Below are 18,741 nucleotides of genomic sequence, written 5' to 3'. Positions count from 1 at the left end.
CACCTTTTATATGAAGTACTTTCTAGTTCAACTTTCAATATGTGCCACATGCCTTTTTATGCCAGGCACGAGCTTGAGCCTTTGGAGACAAGCATGTGCTTCCTTTTCCCTCCCCAGCTAAAGTAATCTGAATTCTCATAGTGAGTGGACATATGCTATGGTACCATGCTTCTTTATGTTCATACTTCTCTTCCCTTACCAGACTGAGCTCCAAATGTCCTAGTGCTTACAAGGAGGTACTTGATAAATATGTTAAATAAGTGAATATCCAGGTTTTTTTTCAATCTGCAATAAAACCATCCTGTTTTTCTGATTTGATGGAATACCCTGGCCATTATGTACACTTAGTTTGAATGCTACAGTCAAAACTGATAGAAGCTAGCTCAGAAAAATGGGGAAGGCACTATCTGGAGAGATATAAACTGTTTATAAAAATAAAAACCAAGACCATCCTAGCAGGTTGGTATTCAATGTAACTGACATACCTAAAAAAATAACAACTATTTCTTTGCCAGCTAGTATTGCACAATAATGATATTGATTAAATCAAGGGAGATAAGGTATGTTGGTCATCGAAGGTTGGCATTTTTGTTTTTGTTATTACTTTCCTATTACTTCCCTTCATACGCTGCTTTCAGTGTGGGCCAGGAAGCTGTCAGTACAAAAAAGGAGGATGAGAGGAAATGACTGGTGTGAAAGGAGAGGTTACATTCTGTTATGTTTTGGGGAATCTGAGCAAGGCACAAGTACCATGGCCCCATACAAGTTTGTATGTGGAGAGAGTGAGTTTTTCCTCTTGTTTCTATCTAAAATTAATAGTAATAGTAGCTTGTATTTAATGAACAAATGTATGTGCTAAGTGATATACCAAGTAATGTGCTAAGTATATTGGATGCATTATCTATTCAATATTCAAACGAGTTTTAGGGGGTAGGTGCTGTTATTATTCCAAGTTAAAGCTGAAAAGAGGCTCAGAGAAGCTAAGCCAGTTTCCCAAAGTTGCACAGCTTGGAAGTAGAGAATTAAGACCAAACACCTATGTCCAGAGACTTCACTCTTTTTTAAAAATTGTATTTTTCATTGTGGTACAATATACATAACAAAAAATTTATCATTTTAGCCATTTTTAAGTGTGCAGTTCAGTAGTGACAAGTACATGGTTGTGTAACTGTCACCGCCATCCATCTGCAGAACTCTTTTTGTCTTGCAAAATTGAAACTCTGCACTCATTAAACAACAACTCCCCATTTCCCCCTTCCCAGTAACTACTGTTTGTCTCTGATTTTTGACTACTCTAGTACCTCCTATAAGTAGAATCATACAGGATTTGTCATTTTGTGACTGGATTATTTCCCTTAGAATAACGTCCTCAAGGTTCAGCCTTGTGTTCTAGCTTGTGTCAGAACTTCCCTCCTTTTAAAGGCTGAATAATATTCCATTGTATGAATGAATATACCACCTTTTGTTTATTCATTCACCCACTGATGGACACTTGGGCTGCTTCCACCTTTTAGTTATTGTGAATAATGCTGTCATAAACATGGGTATTCAAATATTCATTTGAGAGCTCACTTTCAATTCTTTTGGGTGTAAATCCAGAAGTGGAATTGCTGGATCATACAGTAATACTATTTTTAATTTTTGAGGAACTAACATACTACTTCAGAGCCTTTACTTTTTAGCAGTAAGAAGGAACAACCTACTGATAGATATAACTTAGATGAATCCTAACAGCATTATGCTGAGTGAGAAAAACCAATCCCAAAGGTCATGTACTATATTATTTCATTTACACGAAATGCCCAGAAAGACAAATTTATAAAACCAGATTAGCATTTACCTGGACCTAGGGTGGGAGTGGGGAGATTAATGATAAGCAGGCATGAGGGGTCTTATTGGGATGGAGAAAATATTCTAAAACTCAGTTGTGATGGTAGCACAGGTAGATAAACTTACTAAAACTCATCAAACTGTAAATTAAAAAACGGATGCATTTTACATATCTAAAATTATACCTTTAAAAACCATTTTTAAAAGAGTCTATATCTAAACTGGAACTGTGCAACCATATTCTTTTGCACTACCAGAAACACTGATCACACAAAACCATTTTCAATTTTTCCACTTACCGAAGGATGGGCTGCTATGTATCCATGTGCACTTTTATCTGAAAAGTAAAGATAAAGATGTCACCTTTGTTTCATAAAGACTGCCTCATTTAGAGACCATAGTAAAAAAACAACAACACCTATATGCCTTTGGACAGAAGGAAATTCTCCAATTCAGTATTAATAGATATTGACAAATGACAGTGTTTCTTAAAATAGCTCACATCCTTATATCCTCACCATATTCTCACCATGTCATTTTATAGACCTTAATGAAGGCCTCTAGTGAATCTCAACTATATGAAGGAATGTTGAGACTACCCACTCCTGATTGGTGTATATAATCGATATGTATCTATATCTAGAATTTCTCCCCCACTTCCTCCTTCCCTCTCCCTCCCTCCCTCCTTTCCTTTCCTCCCTTCTTTCCTCTCCCCTTGTCCTCCTATCGTATTAGTCAGTCTCAACACTAGAGCATTCAGGAAACATATAGTGAGTTTCACTCTGCTCAGAATAGTGCAGGAACTCAGATACCATTGAGCTCTAACATCGTTTTTAGGATTTCATCTTTCTAAGTTGAGAGAATTTGCCATAAAAGTAAACAAAGAATTTGACCAAAACAAAAAGGCCGTGACAACTTGGAGTAAAGAACAAACTTGAGAATCTGAAGGGTATTAACAGTTATACTGAAATGATTTCTTGGATACATGTCTGGCTCCTGTATCTATGGTTCTATGGTGAACTTAGGGCACAACTCTAGATTTCCTGGCATTGAGTATTGATCTCTTAGATATTTTATTCCCCATGGAAGACTAAATATCACCAAAAAAGCTCTTCTTGATGGCTTTTTTTTCCTTTTAGGTTTTCACCATCAAATAACAAAAGTTAGTTATCAAAAGTTACCTTCTCATTAAAAACAGTGAACAAAAGTTAATCTTCTCATTAAAAAAAAGACCCATTTAGCACGTGAATTGCCATATGCCTTGAAGTTTGGGTTCTGATACTTGTTATGGCCAAATCAGGTACCTCCCCCTCCCAAATGTACCCTTGCACCATTCTTGAAGAGATTTCAAACCTGCCCTATAGTAAAACCAATACCAAGGTAAGGGCTCTTTATAGCTGAGGCACTAATGATAGTATTCTTTTCTTTTATTAGATGTTAAATAATAAGTTGTTCTAAAGAGGCCACCCAGATCATCTATCTCAAAATGCAAAAGCATTGTTTGGTAAATGTTTTTCAGCTGCCTGTAGTGCGAATGTGAACATCAAAGCTTCAAACAAAGTGAAGTCAAAATTTGGTAGGGATGTGGCCATTTGGATTTCTTATATACAGCAAGGCATGATTGCTTCTTTTAAGTCTAATGTTGAGGTCTGATAGAAATACCCTGGCAACCACAAAATTTGTGCTGTATCATCATGGTGCAATTCAGTGAATCTAGGGGATAAAATAAATTTCAATAGACTGTGATTTCATCCACACCTCTTACTTCATGAACACATCACAAGGTCTAATCCTAAGTGACTGTCTTCTTCCCAAAACAACTGTGACTGATGATTCAGACTGACAACTACTGCTTCACTGAGCAGTTTCCTTGTTTGAGTCCTAAACGTACCCAAGTACCCTAAGTACCCTGACAGCAGCGTCAACTTCCAACTCATCTTTTGGCTTGCTTACGTTGAAGTCACTTGGAGAAAGAACTGTTCTGTTCAAACCCTGAGGCTCTGAGATTGGAATTGCTTCTTTACTTTTTGATACCTTAGATTCATTCTTACCTCCTGATGTAAAGCTCATGTATTTCTGGTTGTTGACTGTTTCTTTGGAATCATAGAATTTGAGGACATCCAGAACTGCTTGTGGGTTCTTCTTCTGTTCCAGTTTTGTTATGTTGGAGGTCTGGAGTAGTCGTGCCCACTGCTCAGGAATTCCCTGTGGACAATCAAAGGGAAAGAATGGCAGCTCAGAACATTCAGCAGCTGCGTTTTCATGTTCCAGTAAAGTTCTTCACCAAGAAGCCCATGCTACCTGTAGGATTACACTTGGGAAACTGAAGTTACACTCTAGATTTAGTTAGTAACTTAATAATGCAATCATTCTCTTCTCTAATTAAAAACACATAGGTAAAACTAGGATCCAACTTAAAAAGGGTGGGTGGGAGTATGACTGTGATAGAAAAAAAAAGCACATGAAAATCACCTCCATATTAATTCTGCTCATCCATGAAATGATATTTACAGCTTAGCTTATTTTTTTCTGGCGACTCAGGGCAGACATAGCAAGACTTCTCTAAATTTGTGCACAGTACAGTATAGTGCAGATCAATGGATTTTATATGACCAGCATGGCATAAACTGTTTCTGGGCTCATTGTGATCAGAATATGCTTTAGAACAAAAAGAAAGTCTCACCCTTGATCAGTTTATACTTTGTGATTACAAAATGTAATTTTTGGGGGTCTAGAGCTTTAGTATGAAGGGGGATTGAGAGGAGACAAAAGTTGAATTGTGGAGGAGCAATAACCACTAAATGGGATGCTAAACAGTAGCATTAATGCTGCTTGGGGCATGTCCCTGCAGCTCTCTCCTCTCGTCCCTCCATCCCCTCCTCCCCACTTTGTTCATTGGCCACACAGAACCTGGGGCCTACCACTACCGTGCCCAAGCCTTGTGAGAATTTGCAATAATCTGAAGCATTTAGAGCAGAGAGGAGGGGGTATTTGGAAATCTAACCAAGGAGAATTGCCAAAATTACACAGAAAGGTGAGTTAGGCATTGAGCGTTCAGCACTCTTTCCTACGTGTTGAGCCTAGAGATGTCCCCATTCCATAATTATCTGGCCTCCAAGAGCAACTTGGAGTGGGAAACAGACGCACTAGCCCTCAAGTGCATCCAGACACAATTTATGTGGCTTTGTCCTACGAAGTCTCGGCAAAACAATGTGTGACGTGGGCCTCCAGAGTTCGGGAATGACAACAAAAAAAGTGAGATAAGCCAAGCGACAACTCTACTGCACACACATGAACCTGCTGCTGCAGTGCTATGACATCTCAAAGAAGCACTTTGATGCAAGCTTCTTTTGGGCCTGTGACGCACCTCTGGGAGCTTCCCTGGGCACATCTGTGAGCCATAGAGATCTGGCTGTAATGGACGTAAATAAAGAAAGAAAAGAAAGTTAAAACAGAATGTGGGACAACTTAGAAGGTGGGAGGAGATGAAACCAATGGGTCTGAATGGGGAGGGGGTAATCCCTTCTCAAGTGGGGCGGTTATGAAAATAGAGAGGCATTAACTCAGTCAGGGGCAGGACAGGCTACAGGACAACAGATTTAAGAAAACAGAGAAAACGACAATGTTCCAAAGTTTGGATGCATATTTCCGCTTTTGGCCAGAGGCTTCCTCCATAAATACGCAATAATAAGTACCATTAAATGACTGGAAAAATTACTATAAGGCAGAAACATGAATTTGGAGGAAAGAGGGATGGCTTCATGGAAAGCTTTGACAGTAATTTGTAAGTTATTTTTATAACCAATTGATCACAGGTAACCAATGGCCATGTGATGAACTTACAAATTTCAGGTCCCAATTCTGGTTAACCATTTTCAGTTTCACATTGGAAGTGTCTGAGTGGCTACAGTTCAAAGGATGGCAATATGGAGATGCTAAATTTAACATTTGTTGTCATTGATGTGATTCATCTGTACGTGGTAGCTAAAGTCATGGCTGGCTTAGAGAAACTAGATTAAGGATTTCCCACACAGCCAGACTCTGTGTTCGAGTTCCTTAGACATTTAGACCAGGGAAAGGGAAACCATTTCAGTTCAAATCAGGTATAAATAATTTTCATTTTAATGCTGCAGTTCCAAAGTCCCACTTCCCACAAAATAAGATCAGATATAAGGCAACAGCTTTGTCTAAAGAAAGATATTATCTCCAATGCTACAGAAACATGCTTTGACCCAAATGATTTGACTTGGGATATAGGTCTTTGAATTCTGGCATTTGGGGTTTCTCCAAGCACAGTGAAATAACACTTTTACATGCATTCATCACGCAATTTTATGCTAAAGCCTTAAGCCAAAAATTTGAACTCAGGAGCCCATGCATGATCCCAGTTCTGATTCTAAGTGCAATTAATAGCATTTGGTTAATACTATAATGGCCAAAGGAGTTATTAAGTGTTACAACACCAGGTATGCATTGCACATCACCACTAGGGCAGACATCACTGGATGGTCACTACCATCATCATTAGAGTATGTGCAGTTAAACATTCTCATGGCACTTGTAAACTTTTGTAATCAATATTCTTGTGATCATTAGACAGTAGCAAAAGTGCTGTCAACTGCAGAAGCTCCTTCAGACAACTATACTTACCACATGACTACACGGCTGACATAATTGCTTTTTATCTCTTATAAGTTAATAAACTAGCTAATCCATAAAACCTGACACTGAAATTTGAATGTATGCCACAAAGGCACATAATCAGAAAGCCATGTCTTTACTTCCAATTGAGGTACAAATCCCAAAAGTTAGACAGCTCATGGAGACCTAGAAGTATGAGCATCAGAAGCAGGAGCACATATCAATGCCTGACCATGTGTACAGTAACAACTAGATGTACATCAAGCTGGGGATTGCCCAGGGTAGCCCGGGAGAATGGCAGCATGATGCAACAGGCCAAGCATTTATCTTATCATAAGAAATGATAATTTATATCACTCATACCATTTTTCCCTCTGATTGACTTGAAGCGACCGTCACAGGTCTAGAGGTCTGGAAGGGGGAGTTCTGAAGTATTTGGGACAAAAATGGCAATATAAAGGGTAAGGTCTTGCAATAGTTTTATACCAAAAATCTCACCTCCCAGCCTAATTTTAATCTCAGGGTTCAAGTGTATGACCAAGTATATAAGGTAGCATAAGCCCATTAGCCACAGGGTGATCACCAAGCAACACAACAAATCAGTGTCCAAATATTCAAAGTAACAGGCCCTTGTGAGACAACAAGACTAGACAGCTCAACAAATCATTTGAAATTCAACTAAGACAACTGTAATAATCAAATTTAATAGTATGTTCCTCCCCCTCTGCACACACACACAATGAATTTGTGGTGCTGTGGCAGTTAGGACCCAGTTTTAAAGCCTACCAACAAAATGCTTAAAAGTTTATTATCATTTGGTATTTTTAAAGTTAATAATGTAAATTATAGGTTAAGACAGTAAAAAAAGAAAAAAGGCAGAATTTGGTGTCTTTAAAAGTAACATGTGGACAAATAGTTATCAAAGATCAGCAAGATGACAAAAGTGCATCATATTTGCAAATTTAGCCTGTGTTTTCTCTGCATAGTCAGTGGATTTCTAACAGCTGATTGCATCCAAAGAGCTACTTGATTTTAAATTGAGTTTTTGGGAGGAGGGGGAGAGTTTGGTTTAATAGCATCAATCTGTTTTTCACGATTGGAAAGATTTGCCCATCACACATCCCACCCACCCCTATCTGGTTGATTGTTTGGGCTCTAATTAACAGCAAAGTGAAAATGGCTGGTTTACAGTCAGCAAGATGATGGCGATTTGCTTCCCTTTATTTCCATTCAGAAACCCATAAAGAACAAAGAAAGAGCTAAAGACAGAAAGACTGTATCATAAAATGTCAAGCAAGTTGGAAAAAATGGAAAAAAAAATTGGAAAGGAACCAGAATGTCATATGAGAACAGTGGAAGAAAAAACTTTCACATCAGAAAGCAAAATGGAAGAAAAAAAGAAAAGAAAAATATGGAATGACAACCATACAATGGAAGAGAAGTTTACATTAGAAAAGCACAAATAAAACAAAAAGGTCAAAACTGGAAAGATAAAGTTCTTAAAATAAAACAAGGGCAGTGTTATTAGACAAAACTTATAAAGTTTAAGTGCTTTTACTGTTTCAAACATGAGAAAAAAATAGTCATAACCTCTTTGTTCAGATTATAAAAATTACTATTTTTTTGTTGGTGGTGAGGATGGTAGCGGTAGTGGTAACAGTGAAGTTATATTTCTTAAGTGTAGCTATGAAAATATTCTCTAATGCAATAAAGAACAGAGGCTGGGCTCAAACTCAAGGCCATTTGAATAATGTCTCTGACTCCAGTGATGACATTGGTTAAATTGTACCAGTATCTCAACTGTATCAATGTCAGTGCCCAACATTCTCTTCTGCTTGCTACTGAGAACAGAGAAATAAGCAGTTCACATCACTTTACAAGGCCAAGATGAGTTTACTCAGTTTCCATTTCATTGCCAATTGCTTACGTCCAGAATTTAAAAAAGATAATTTGGCTGTCAACTCAAAGAGACATGGTTTGCTTCTCCAAATCAATCTGTTCCTTTTTTTTCTCACTTAATCACATAACACAGTCTACTCCTAACCCTCACATAATGAAATAGGAAATTAGATTGTTTGATATCTAAATTTATCTCTGATTTAAGAACCCAAGGATCGATGGTGATGGTTCTATCAATGATTCTTTCTGAATGCATTCAAATTACTCATTATTGCAGAATGTGCATTTTGATTGAGTTCCCCACTAGTGCGGAAAAGGTGGTTGATCTTCCTGGGGATATATTACTAGCCCCATCTTTTCCTTCATTCAGCTGGAAAAAAAATAAAAAGATGCCAGATTTTTTTTAAAGTATAAAATGACATCAATCTGAGATCTAATGCTATTTGAGCACTACAAATATCCAAAGAAAGGCTAGATCTGTAACTATGGTCTTTCTGGAGAATTCTTAAAGGTATTTATTGTGGAGTGTGTATATATATACATATATATATACACACACACACACACACACACATATATATATGTATATATATATATACACACTCCACAATAAATACCTTTAAGAATTCTCCATTGGAACCTATATATGTATATATAGCAGCCATTAAAACATATATGATATATCCATCAATATTTCTTCCTGAAACATGGGGTTTATTGTTTTAAATGTCTACAAAATAGAACTGTTAATAAGCCTAAAAGAAGCTATATTCTTGAAGTCAAAGAGAAGAATAAGTCAATTTTACAGAGATTTTTGGTTAGTGTTGTTAGTTGATCTGTTTCCTTTTTTCTGGGTAATCCAGGTTCCAATGTAAAGCCTGAATTATTCAGATAGATGGTCTACACGGGCCAAGTTGAGCCGATGACTCTCTGATTCACTTCAAATGATAAAGAACAGGCTCAACAGAGTCTCTCCACCAGGACTACATTTCCTGTGCCATGGTAAATCAGCATTCACAATCAAGTTAAAGACCAAACGCGAACACTTTTGTTAAGATGAACAAAATAATTTTGCCAATAATCTTGCCATTCTCTAGTTCCACCTGTGATTGTTTCGGCGAAGTCCATCTTCCTTGAAATCATCAAAACATCACTTCTGACATTTTGGGACAAGGCAATTCTTTTTCAAAACCTATTTTCACAAAGGACTTTTTTCATGGCTTACAAAACAAAATAGGGAGCTTACTTACAGTGAATTCCCCGGTGACTGCATCAAACCCCACATGAATCGTATGTTCAAAGTCTGAAGGAAGAGAGATCTCTGGGCGTTCTTTCTCTTTCTTCTTATTGGCTAAAGGCAAAATGTTAACATGTATTTATTTGGAATATAGTTTTGGCACCCATAAGTTGTATAATTAGGTTCATCAAAACAAAGTTGAAAGACTTTGGAAAGAAAAACTGATTCCAACACAATTTTAACAACATTTAACTCCAGAAATCATGGTTTTATTTGCAGAAGTGGCTGAGACTTTGACAAAAAAAATGTCATGTCCACTTAATTTACAAATTTCCCACATCTAATTCAAATAAAACTTGCAGAGATAGTGACTTATCTCCTTTACCAGTCTAATGATGAAACCACTTCCTAAAGAAGAAATTCATTATACTCAAGTCAATCTAAGGACTACTATTAAAAAGAATAGGAAAGAAAAGCACTTAAACTATCTATAAAAGCATAATGAATTATTCTCATGTTTAACCATAGCTAAATATCAAGTACCTAGAACTTTTTTAGTTTACATGTTTACAGTATGAAGCATATCTTAATACACTCTTTGTCTTCTTTCAATAAGAATACTACTGCAAACCAATGATGTTACAAATCTTTCTTCATCATTAAAAATGCTTTTAATCCTTTCCTACCCAGCACTGTTAATAAAAAAATACAAATTGCTGCTTGTTCCTGAATTAATTTTATTTTGTTCCTAGAAACCTCAACCCAATTCCTTGGATTTGTCATTCTAATTTGTAGCTATTTTTCCATGTCTCTATTTTATTTTGTCATATTAGCCATCCAAAATCATTGTCCTCAAGCAGCAGATTTCTTGCAATGACAGTTGTGAATAAACACATTAATAGTTCATAAGTCAAGAGCCTTTAAAGATATAATCACTGAAGAAATTAAGTTGGGAACTGTAATGAAATTAGTCTATCTTGAAATAGATCCCAAGAAGAAGTTACTATGGACAGGCTGTAAAATGGCATCTAACAGCTTCCATAATAGACATATCAGCAGATTTGAGCGTGTATCTTTCTGATAAGGGTGCATTTTACATTAAAAAAATACCATCTTAATACTGAGTAAGTCAGCCTGAATCAGATTTGCCCAATTGAAACCAATCAACTTCAGAATTGCCAGTGGCCAATTTAGAACATTCTGGTTCAAATAATAGATATTTCCTTGGCCGGAATTTCAGACAACATTCAATTAACCACATATAGATTACTGTTTTTATGGGACTACCCAAGATAAAATTTAAATTCAAAACCTTTCATCTTCAAATGTCATTCTTAGGGTTCCTTTTCTCTTTCTACCCTCTCTCACTGAGCCACATCTCCAGCCAGAGAATAGAGATATGGGGCAGAAATATGGAAATTCAAGTAGTTAGGACTATGATATAGTATTAGGAAAGAAAGGTTGGAGGTGGGAGACGGGGATTGGACAAGGGTCACTCAAAGCCTTTGCCTGGCCACGGGACACAGGTTCATTTTGAAAAGTACTTATGTGCCATCTAAACTTCAGCATAAGTTCCATTTTTATTTTTACAGTGAACTACTTTATTGAATATTATCCGAACTGAAGGGTGAAATTCAGAGCTTTCTGTTGGTACTCCTATTCCCCCTGCATGTTTGTGGATTATAGTTACCGTTTATACATGTTCAACTACCATTTTTACTTGCTCAGAAAGGCAAACAGAACAATCAGCTTTCTGTTCTTGCCACTCCACTGAAGGTATCCTTAGCTACTTCCATAATCATTTTATTTTTCCTCTTTCTTGATCTCTCATTCATGTGGGACATGGCTAAGCACCTCTTCCCACTTCCTTGGCAGTGCAGTCTGATTCTCCTCCACCCTAAGTGACCTTTTTTTATTTTAATTTTTGATTTTGTTATCATTAATTTACAATTACATGAAGAACATTATGTTTACTAGGCTTCCCCCTTCACCAAGTGCCCCCCCACACCCCATTAGAGTCACTGTCCATCAGCATAGTAAGATGCTATAGAATCACTACTTGTCTTCACTGTGTTGCACAGCCCTCCCCATGCCCCCCCCATTATACATGCTAATCGTAATACCCCCTTTCTTTTTCCCCACCCTTATCCCTCCCTTCCCACCCATCCTCCCCAGTCCCTTTCCCTTTGGTAACTGTTAGTCCATTCTTGGGTTCTGTGATTCTGCTGCTGTTTTGTTCCTTCAGTATTTCTTTATTCTTATACTCCACATATGAGTGAAATCATTTGATACTTGTCTTTCTCCACCTGGCTTATTTCACTGAGCATAATACCCTCTAGCTCCATCCATGTTGTTGCAAATGGTAGGATTTGTTTTCTTCTTATGGCTGAATAATATTCCATTGTGTATATGTACCACATCTTCTTTATCCATTCATCTACTGATGGACACTTAGGTTGCTTCCATTTCTTGGCTATTGTAAATAGTGCTGCGATAAACACAGGGGTGCATCTGTCTTTTTCAAACTGAGCTGCTGCATTCTGAGGGTAAATTCCTAGAAGTGGAATTCCTGGGTCAAATGGTATGTCTATTTTTAGTTTTTTGAGGAACCTCCATACTGCTTTCCACAATGGTTGAACTAATTTACATTCCCACCAGCAGTGCAGGAGGGTTCCCCTTTCTTCTCCACAACCTCGCCAACATGTGTTGTTGTTTGTCAGTGACCATTTTTTATATGATGGGCATTGCTTCCCCTCCTCCCTTTCTTAGTGCAGCTTTTGGCCCTTTGCAATCCTTCCTCTGCACTCGTCCCTCTTGGATGGCATGCACTCCCAGACACTAATTCATGCTGGGCAACTCCCTAATCTATAGCTGGCAGGGGTAGATCCAGATTTTGTTGAACCGAACACTTTATATAATTTAAGAGGAAAGCTCCCTATAAGTAAAAACAATACAGAATTGCTAGGGTCCCTCCTAGGGCCTTGGAAGAGTCCCAGGCTAGTGAGAATTCTGGAAAAGCAGATGTATTCATTTCACAGTAAATCTACTCCTGGTGGTTGGTGACCTTTTTGGGGTCAAAGACCACTCTGAAAAGTCTAAGAGAGCTGTGGAACTTCTGCACGTAGAATGCACCACACACACACACACACACACACACACACAATTTTGCATTAATTTCAGAGGTTCAAAATTCCCCTATACTCCAGATTAAGAACCCCTTGCTTCATCTACATCTCCAATCATTATACCAACTTGCGTTCATGATCTCTCTTGCCAGGCAATAGGCTCTCGCCACTTCTCCATCAGTATTGGCTGCACATTTAAAGCACACTGACTTCTACATCAACACTCCACTTGAGCTGAGCTACTTGAATTGGCCTAATGATGTCTCCATAGGAAGGCCACCTAATTGCCAGTCCCTTACCAACCTAATCATGCCATTCCGTTCACTCAGGGCTAAGTGTAACAGAGGCAGGAAGACCAAGCTTGCCCCTCCCCCAGTGTCTATGAAATACCACTAACCACCCAGATAAGGGAAGATTAAGGTTTTGGACTCCTCTTCCCTTGGGAGGCTGTAAGCAATGACTGCCCCTCCCTCCAAATAAAAACAATACTAAAGCATGAAAAAGGTAATTAAGTCCAAAAATATTCTGATACTCCTGTGATGATTAATTTCAGTCTTTTAAAAAACTATGTATCTAAAATCAAAGTGTTTCCACATTTCGGGTGCTCCAATTTACTGGGCCTTAAGCACATGCTTACTCTGGCAACTGAGTAACCCAGCACTGGCCCAACTGCCCAAACCATAAGTCTAGGAACTTCTGTGACTCCTACTTTAACTCTATCTTAATTGGTCACCCAGTTGTCTACCCCAAATTTGTCTTGAATCGATCTTCTCCCTTTCATCCACACAAAACTTTATCTAAGTCCAAGGCACCAGCATATCTCACCTGGTCTTACTGCTTCCAATTTTGCCCCCTGAAGTTCATTACTCTGTGGCCAGAGTAGTCTTTTGAAGTGTACAAATCTGCCTACATTCCTGCCTTTGTTTAAGATCCTTAAATGGCTCCCGAATACCCATATGTTAAAAGTTCACACTCCCTTAGTACGCTATCCAAGGGCCTGCAGGACCTACCCCCAGCTCACGTCTCCACTGTCTGTTTTTGCCCAGCCCTCACTGTTCTATACCCATTTCATGGTCCCTAAACTGCCACGTTTTCTCTTACTGCCACACTTCTACATATACTAGGCCAAAGCCTGGAAAGTCTTCCTTTTTACCACCTCCCTCTGCTTTGTATGGGTAACTCTCACTAGTCCTGATTCGTGAAGACTCACTCTTGGGCCTCCTCTCCTTTGGCAAGTCTTTCCATGTCTTCCCTCTGCAAACCAAGTTGAATGCTCTTCTCCTCCTGCTCCCATAAAACTAGCCAGTGTATACTCTGCAGTTGGCACTTACCAACACTGCATTGTCACTACTTCTTTACATACTACTCTCTCTAGCTAAAAGTTGAGAGGCTTGCCAGCAAAGACTACCTTACTCCTCATGTTCCCTAGCATCTGGCTTTAGTCTGCCTAGTTAGTAACTATCAGTTATGGAACATTCACCACGTGCAAAGTGCCTCTAGGGTTATCACATTTAATCTCCACTCCAATCTTAAAAGGTAGGCCTTTTTATTATCATATTAGCATTATTTTATGAATGAGCAAAGTGAGATTCAGTGAGGTTAAACCACATACCCAGGGTTACACAGCTTGCAGGTGTCAGAGCCGGGATTTGAACCTAGGTTCCCAACTGTGTCTATACAACCTAAGCTCTTAATAGCTATACTATTTTTATTCCATAGCATTAAAAATAAACTCAACAGATTTGAGACCTAGTCTTCAGTAAATGTTTAATGAATGGAGACTAGATGAGAACTTTCTTTTTAATTTCCCATTTTTAGGGACACTAAAAATCTATCTCTCCCATCAAACTCTGTGAGCACTTGTCATTTATATTAAAATTCAGCCTAACCTGAATCTTGGGCTGACAATACCGAGCCTGCTCAGCTGTGGGTTGATATTTGCAGAGAGAAGAAGCCCAATGCAGTAGTACTTTCCAAGTGTATCACGCATATTCTATTGGAACCTAGAAAAAGGGCCACAGATTGCTCACTAGACCACAAACCATGAACAGTGTTTGACCTTGGGATCCTCTGGGTGTACATAAGTTCTGGCTATAATTTCAAGGACCAGCTAATCTCTCCAGAGCCTCTCATTCTGATCACAGAGATGCTTTCCATCCTACTACTTTTTCAAGAAAGAAAAGCCCCTCTAGTCATCTGCCATCTCTTACATGCCACACCCTAACGTTCTGCTTTCTCTCTGGTGGCTAGATCTTGTTCCATTACAAATTCCCTACACCTCCAACCTCACCATTAAATGCTCTCTTCACTTCTTGCCTTAGGTTCTCAAATTTCATTGCGCATCACTTTAATCTGGAAAACTTGAAGAAAGAGAGAGATGTCAGAGCCCTACCTGAATTCAGATTCAGATGGTCTGGGGTAGACCCCATGACCTTTAGTGTTTAAAGCTCCTCAGGTATTCCCACTAAGCAGCGGAGGTTGAGGAAAACAGCTTCAAGCCCTAGTATCCAATGAGCGTACCACTTCCTCAGATCATCCTGATGGATGCTGCTCATTCTTCCTCATCCCAAGTCCTTAGGGCTGGTAGAATGGGGAAGGACAGAGTTTCCCCCTTTTTATTCCAAATTGTTTATTTGAGACCAGTACTTCTGCACTTGCCTACAAAACTCTCCCCTTTGAGGTTATTGCCATTTAGTTCTACTGGCCAAATCCCCTTACCCACTGAGGACTCTGGCTCCTAGTCTTCCTTCCTACACTCAATGCTGCCATCACTCTGTGAAATGTAATATTTAAATGGACACCTCTTTCGCACCATTTCTCTTTAACTCCTTGACCTCCCTCGACTCTAATGAACTTCATCTCCCTTCCACTTCTGCAATATACTCCCATGGCCACCATTAACCAGTAGTTCTCAATCAGCTGTGCTCATAAGAATAACTTGCAGAGTTCCATAAAATACCAATGTCTAAGGCCCACCCAGAACCTGCTATCTCAGGATTTTGGGGAGTGAGACCTGGGCAAATGATTTTTTAAGCCCCATAGATAATGTGTATAGAGTAGAGAACCACAGGTACACCAGGACTTTTCATTATCCAGAATAACTTTTGCTGAAATAGTCAACCTTTATCTCATTCTTTGAGCCCAGCCTCCCACCCTGGTAGTTTTCCCACTCATTCAAGCCCTTACTCCTATATTACTTGTTCTTTGATCTCAACAAAATCTCCAGTCCCTGAATCCCTCCATTTGTAGCCAATTTCTTAGCTTCTTCCTGGTCTAGACTCTACTGTCCATCATTAAAATTGCTCTTAAGCTACTGCCCTGAAAACTCTCACCCTTTAACCTCCTCTTGCAATTCTCCTGCTCACTTGTACCCTGATAGAATCCAACCATGAAACTTCCACGTCTATACTGAGGCTGCTGAGTTATCAGTGGGGGAGGGGAGGAATCACACAGCCATGCAGATTGGGGCTTACTGTGAAGGCCACACACCATAGCTGGGTCACCCATGTGCTTGGCAATATTCTTCTTGCCCCTTGCCAACTTCCTTTCCCATTCCTTTCACCAAATATTCCAGAATTTCACCAATTCACTTAAACTTCTGCTTATCCTCTTCCCCTTTACTTTCAGCATATGAAATTTCTTCTACTTTGGTAAGGAAAACAGGGGCCATCCGTTTAGAACTCCTTTGACTTGACTTCCTCTCCCACTCCATTTGCATTTCTCTCCATCAGTAACATCTTCTGTCCTCATAACTCACTAGAACCTGTGTCCCCTCTTTCTGCCTAAGTCTCTGTCACTTCTCACTCCATCAATGATCGCCTACTTCCTTTATCTTCAATCTCCCTCTCTACTGATACTTCCTATTTGGCTTAAAGCACATGATGAGGTCTCTTTTGTCCTTAAAAATTAAACTCTGCTGCTGCCCGCCCCCATCTTTCTCGAGGTGCTATAGTCTGTCAGCCTTTCCTTCTTTACCTTAAGCTTCTTGACAAGGCAATCAAAACCTCCTTAACCCTCACTCCTCAAACCACAGCAATGAGTCTGCAAACTCACAAATTAATCTCCTCCTTGAAAATGGCTGCTTTCCAGGCCTTGCAACTGTTGACTTCTCAAGTCAAAACTGACTACTGACCATGAACTTCATAAAACGAAACCCTCCCTACCTTCTTTCACACTATAATTTCCTAAAGTCCGTTCCTACATTTCTGGGTCTTCTGTTGACTCTAAATAGTCAACAGCTGGCCTAGAACCTCATCTCTTCTCATCAACACACCTCTTCCTTAGGTCACCTCACCATTTATATGATTTAAATCACCATCTGCACGAATGACTCCCCATGTCCAGCCCTGACCTCTCTGCTGTATGTAGCCTGACCCCATGGGGTTAACTGCCTATTGAAAGCTTCTATTTGGATGCCTCACAAAGCCAGTCACTCTAAATATTTTCAAAAGCAAACTAGCTTTCCACTGCCTTTCCCCATCTAAAACAAGAAACTGTAACTACTCTTATGTACCTTACCTCAACCTCCCCCAGCTTCTCCTCTCACCAGCTGTTTAGGTGCCTCATTCAATTAATTCTTCCAAAGTATTCCCTCTGCCTTGTTCTCTTTTATTACTAATACTGGCCCTTAGGCCAGGCCACTATCATTTCTCACCTGAATTACTCCAACAGCCTGATTTGTCTCCTTCCATCCCTCCCTGCTAGATCCATTCTTCTCCTGTGGCCAAAGTGGCATATTTAAACACAAATCTGGTATCATTCCTTTGCTTCAATGTTTCCCCACTGCCTTCAGAATCAAATTCCAAGCCCTTGGCATATATAAGCCCTCCAGGATCTGGTCCCCAGTTAGTTCTGGAGTGCCATCTCCCACCCTCTCCCACTCTTACTCTCTGCATTAGCTATTCTGAACTACTGGTAGTTGTATTCACAGAACCTCAGCTAACAGTGTGCCATTCCTACTGCCCTCATAATGCTGCTCCTATCTGGAATGCCACCTATCTCTTACATGGCTAGTTCTATCCTTTCTTTAAGACTCACCTCAGTTTAGTGGTCACCACCTCCAGGAAGCCTTCCCTAACTGCTGTCCTCATCAGTCTTGAATAGATGCTCTTCCTCAGTGCTCACTTCTACATTGTACTTACCACACTAAACTCTAGTAATAGAATGACTTGTCTGTGTCCCTCACTAAGCCATCAGTTCCTTAAAGGCAGGATTTAGGACTTATGTACCTCTTTCTCTAACATCTATCTAGCATAGTACCTGATTCAGTAACTATTTAGTGAATAAGCAAATGAATAAGCAGATGAGTGAAGGAATGAATGACCTCCATTTTATGAAATGAGACCCAATACAAGGAGACAAGTCATGCCTACTTGCCATTATGTGTTCATAGATGAAGAAATAATGATCCAAGTTCCCCAAGGCTGGGGGCAGGGAAGGTATGTTTTAGAGTAGTTGTTACAGTTAAAGATGGTGGTGGTGGCACTGTTGCTGTTTTTCCCCAACAGTGGGGATGACACTGTAGTCATTCAGGCACACCTCTTGCCAGGTGCCACTTTAGGGGCCAAAAGCATAAATTGGCAACACGGTTGGGAGGGGTTCAAGCTATAGCAATGCAACCAATTCCCCCCAGATGAAATCCCTAGATGGGGCTGCGCTTGCCTTCTGAAAGCATTTTAGAAAACTGTCACCTGAGTCAGCCTTGTTGTAGGAGTTCCACTTGTCATCTTCCCCTAAAATTCCTGGAAGTTTTATTGGGCCTTCTCATTGGATGTCATATGGTCACATCCAGAATTATTTTTTATAATACTTTCTAGCTCCTTGAAAACAGAGCATGCAGGAAAGAAAAGGAGTAACAGAGGACAGACGTAGAGAAATGCTTTCCTACATTAAATTCAGCCTAAAAGCACAGAACAATCATTTTTTAAAAAGCAATTGAAAGCATGCAAAGTTACAGGATATGGCATAATTAAAATAGTAACATTTTGAGCCACATTAATACAGAAAGCT

At 39.3% G+C, this 18,741-nt stretch overlaps 1 protein-coding gene across 11 annotated transcripts in view; it reads right to left on the bottom strand.

The window, feature by feature from the left end:
• Nucleotides 1-18,741, bottom strand: part of PAK3 (p21 (RAC1) activated kinase 3) — a 313,135-nt gene that overhangs the window by 69,221 nt on the left and 225,173 nt on the right. For 9 of the 11 annotated variants that reach the window (XM_036912633.2, XM_057496161.1, XM_036912634.2 and 6 more), the window contains 4 exons: nt 9,621-9,721; nt 5,198-5,242; nt 3,882-4,035; nt 2,130-2,167 (listed from right to left, as the gene is read on the bottom strand). In XM_036912633.2, coding sequence (XP_036768528.1) covers nt 2,130-2,167; nt 3,882-4,035; nt 5,198-5,242; nt 9,621-9,721 — 338 coding nt within the window. The remainder of the gene's footprint in view (nt 1-2,129; nt 2,168-3,881; nt 4,036-5,197; nt 5,243-9,620; nt 9,722-18,741) is intronic. The other 2 variants (XM_036912637.2, XM_036912636.2) reach the window with 1 other exon arrangement.

The sequence above is a fragment of the Manis pentadactyla genome, chromosome X (assembly GCF_030020395.1).
Source record: "Manis pentadactyla isolate mManPen7 chromosome X, mManPen7.hap1, whole genome shotgun sequence".
Taxonomy (NCBI): domain Eukaryota; kingdom Metazoa; phylum Chordata; class Mammalia; order Pholidota; family Manidae; genus Manis; species Manis pentadactyla.
This window is presented reverse-complemented; position numbering and strand designations above follow the sequence as displayed.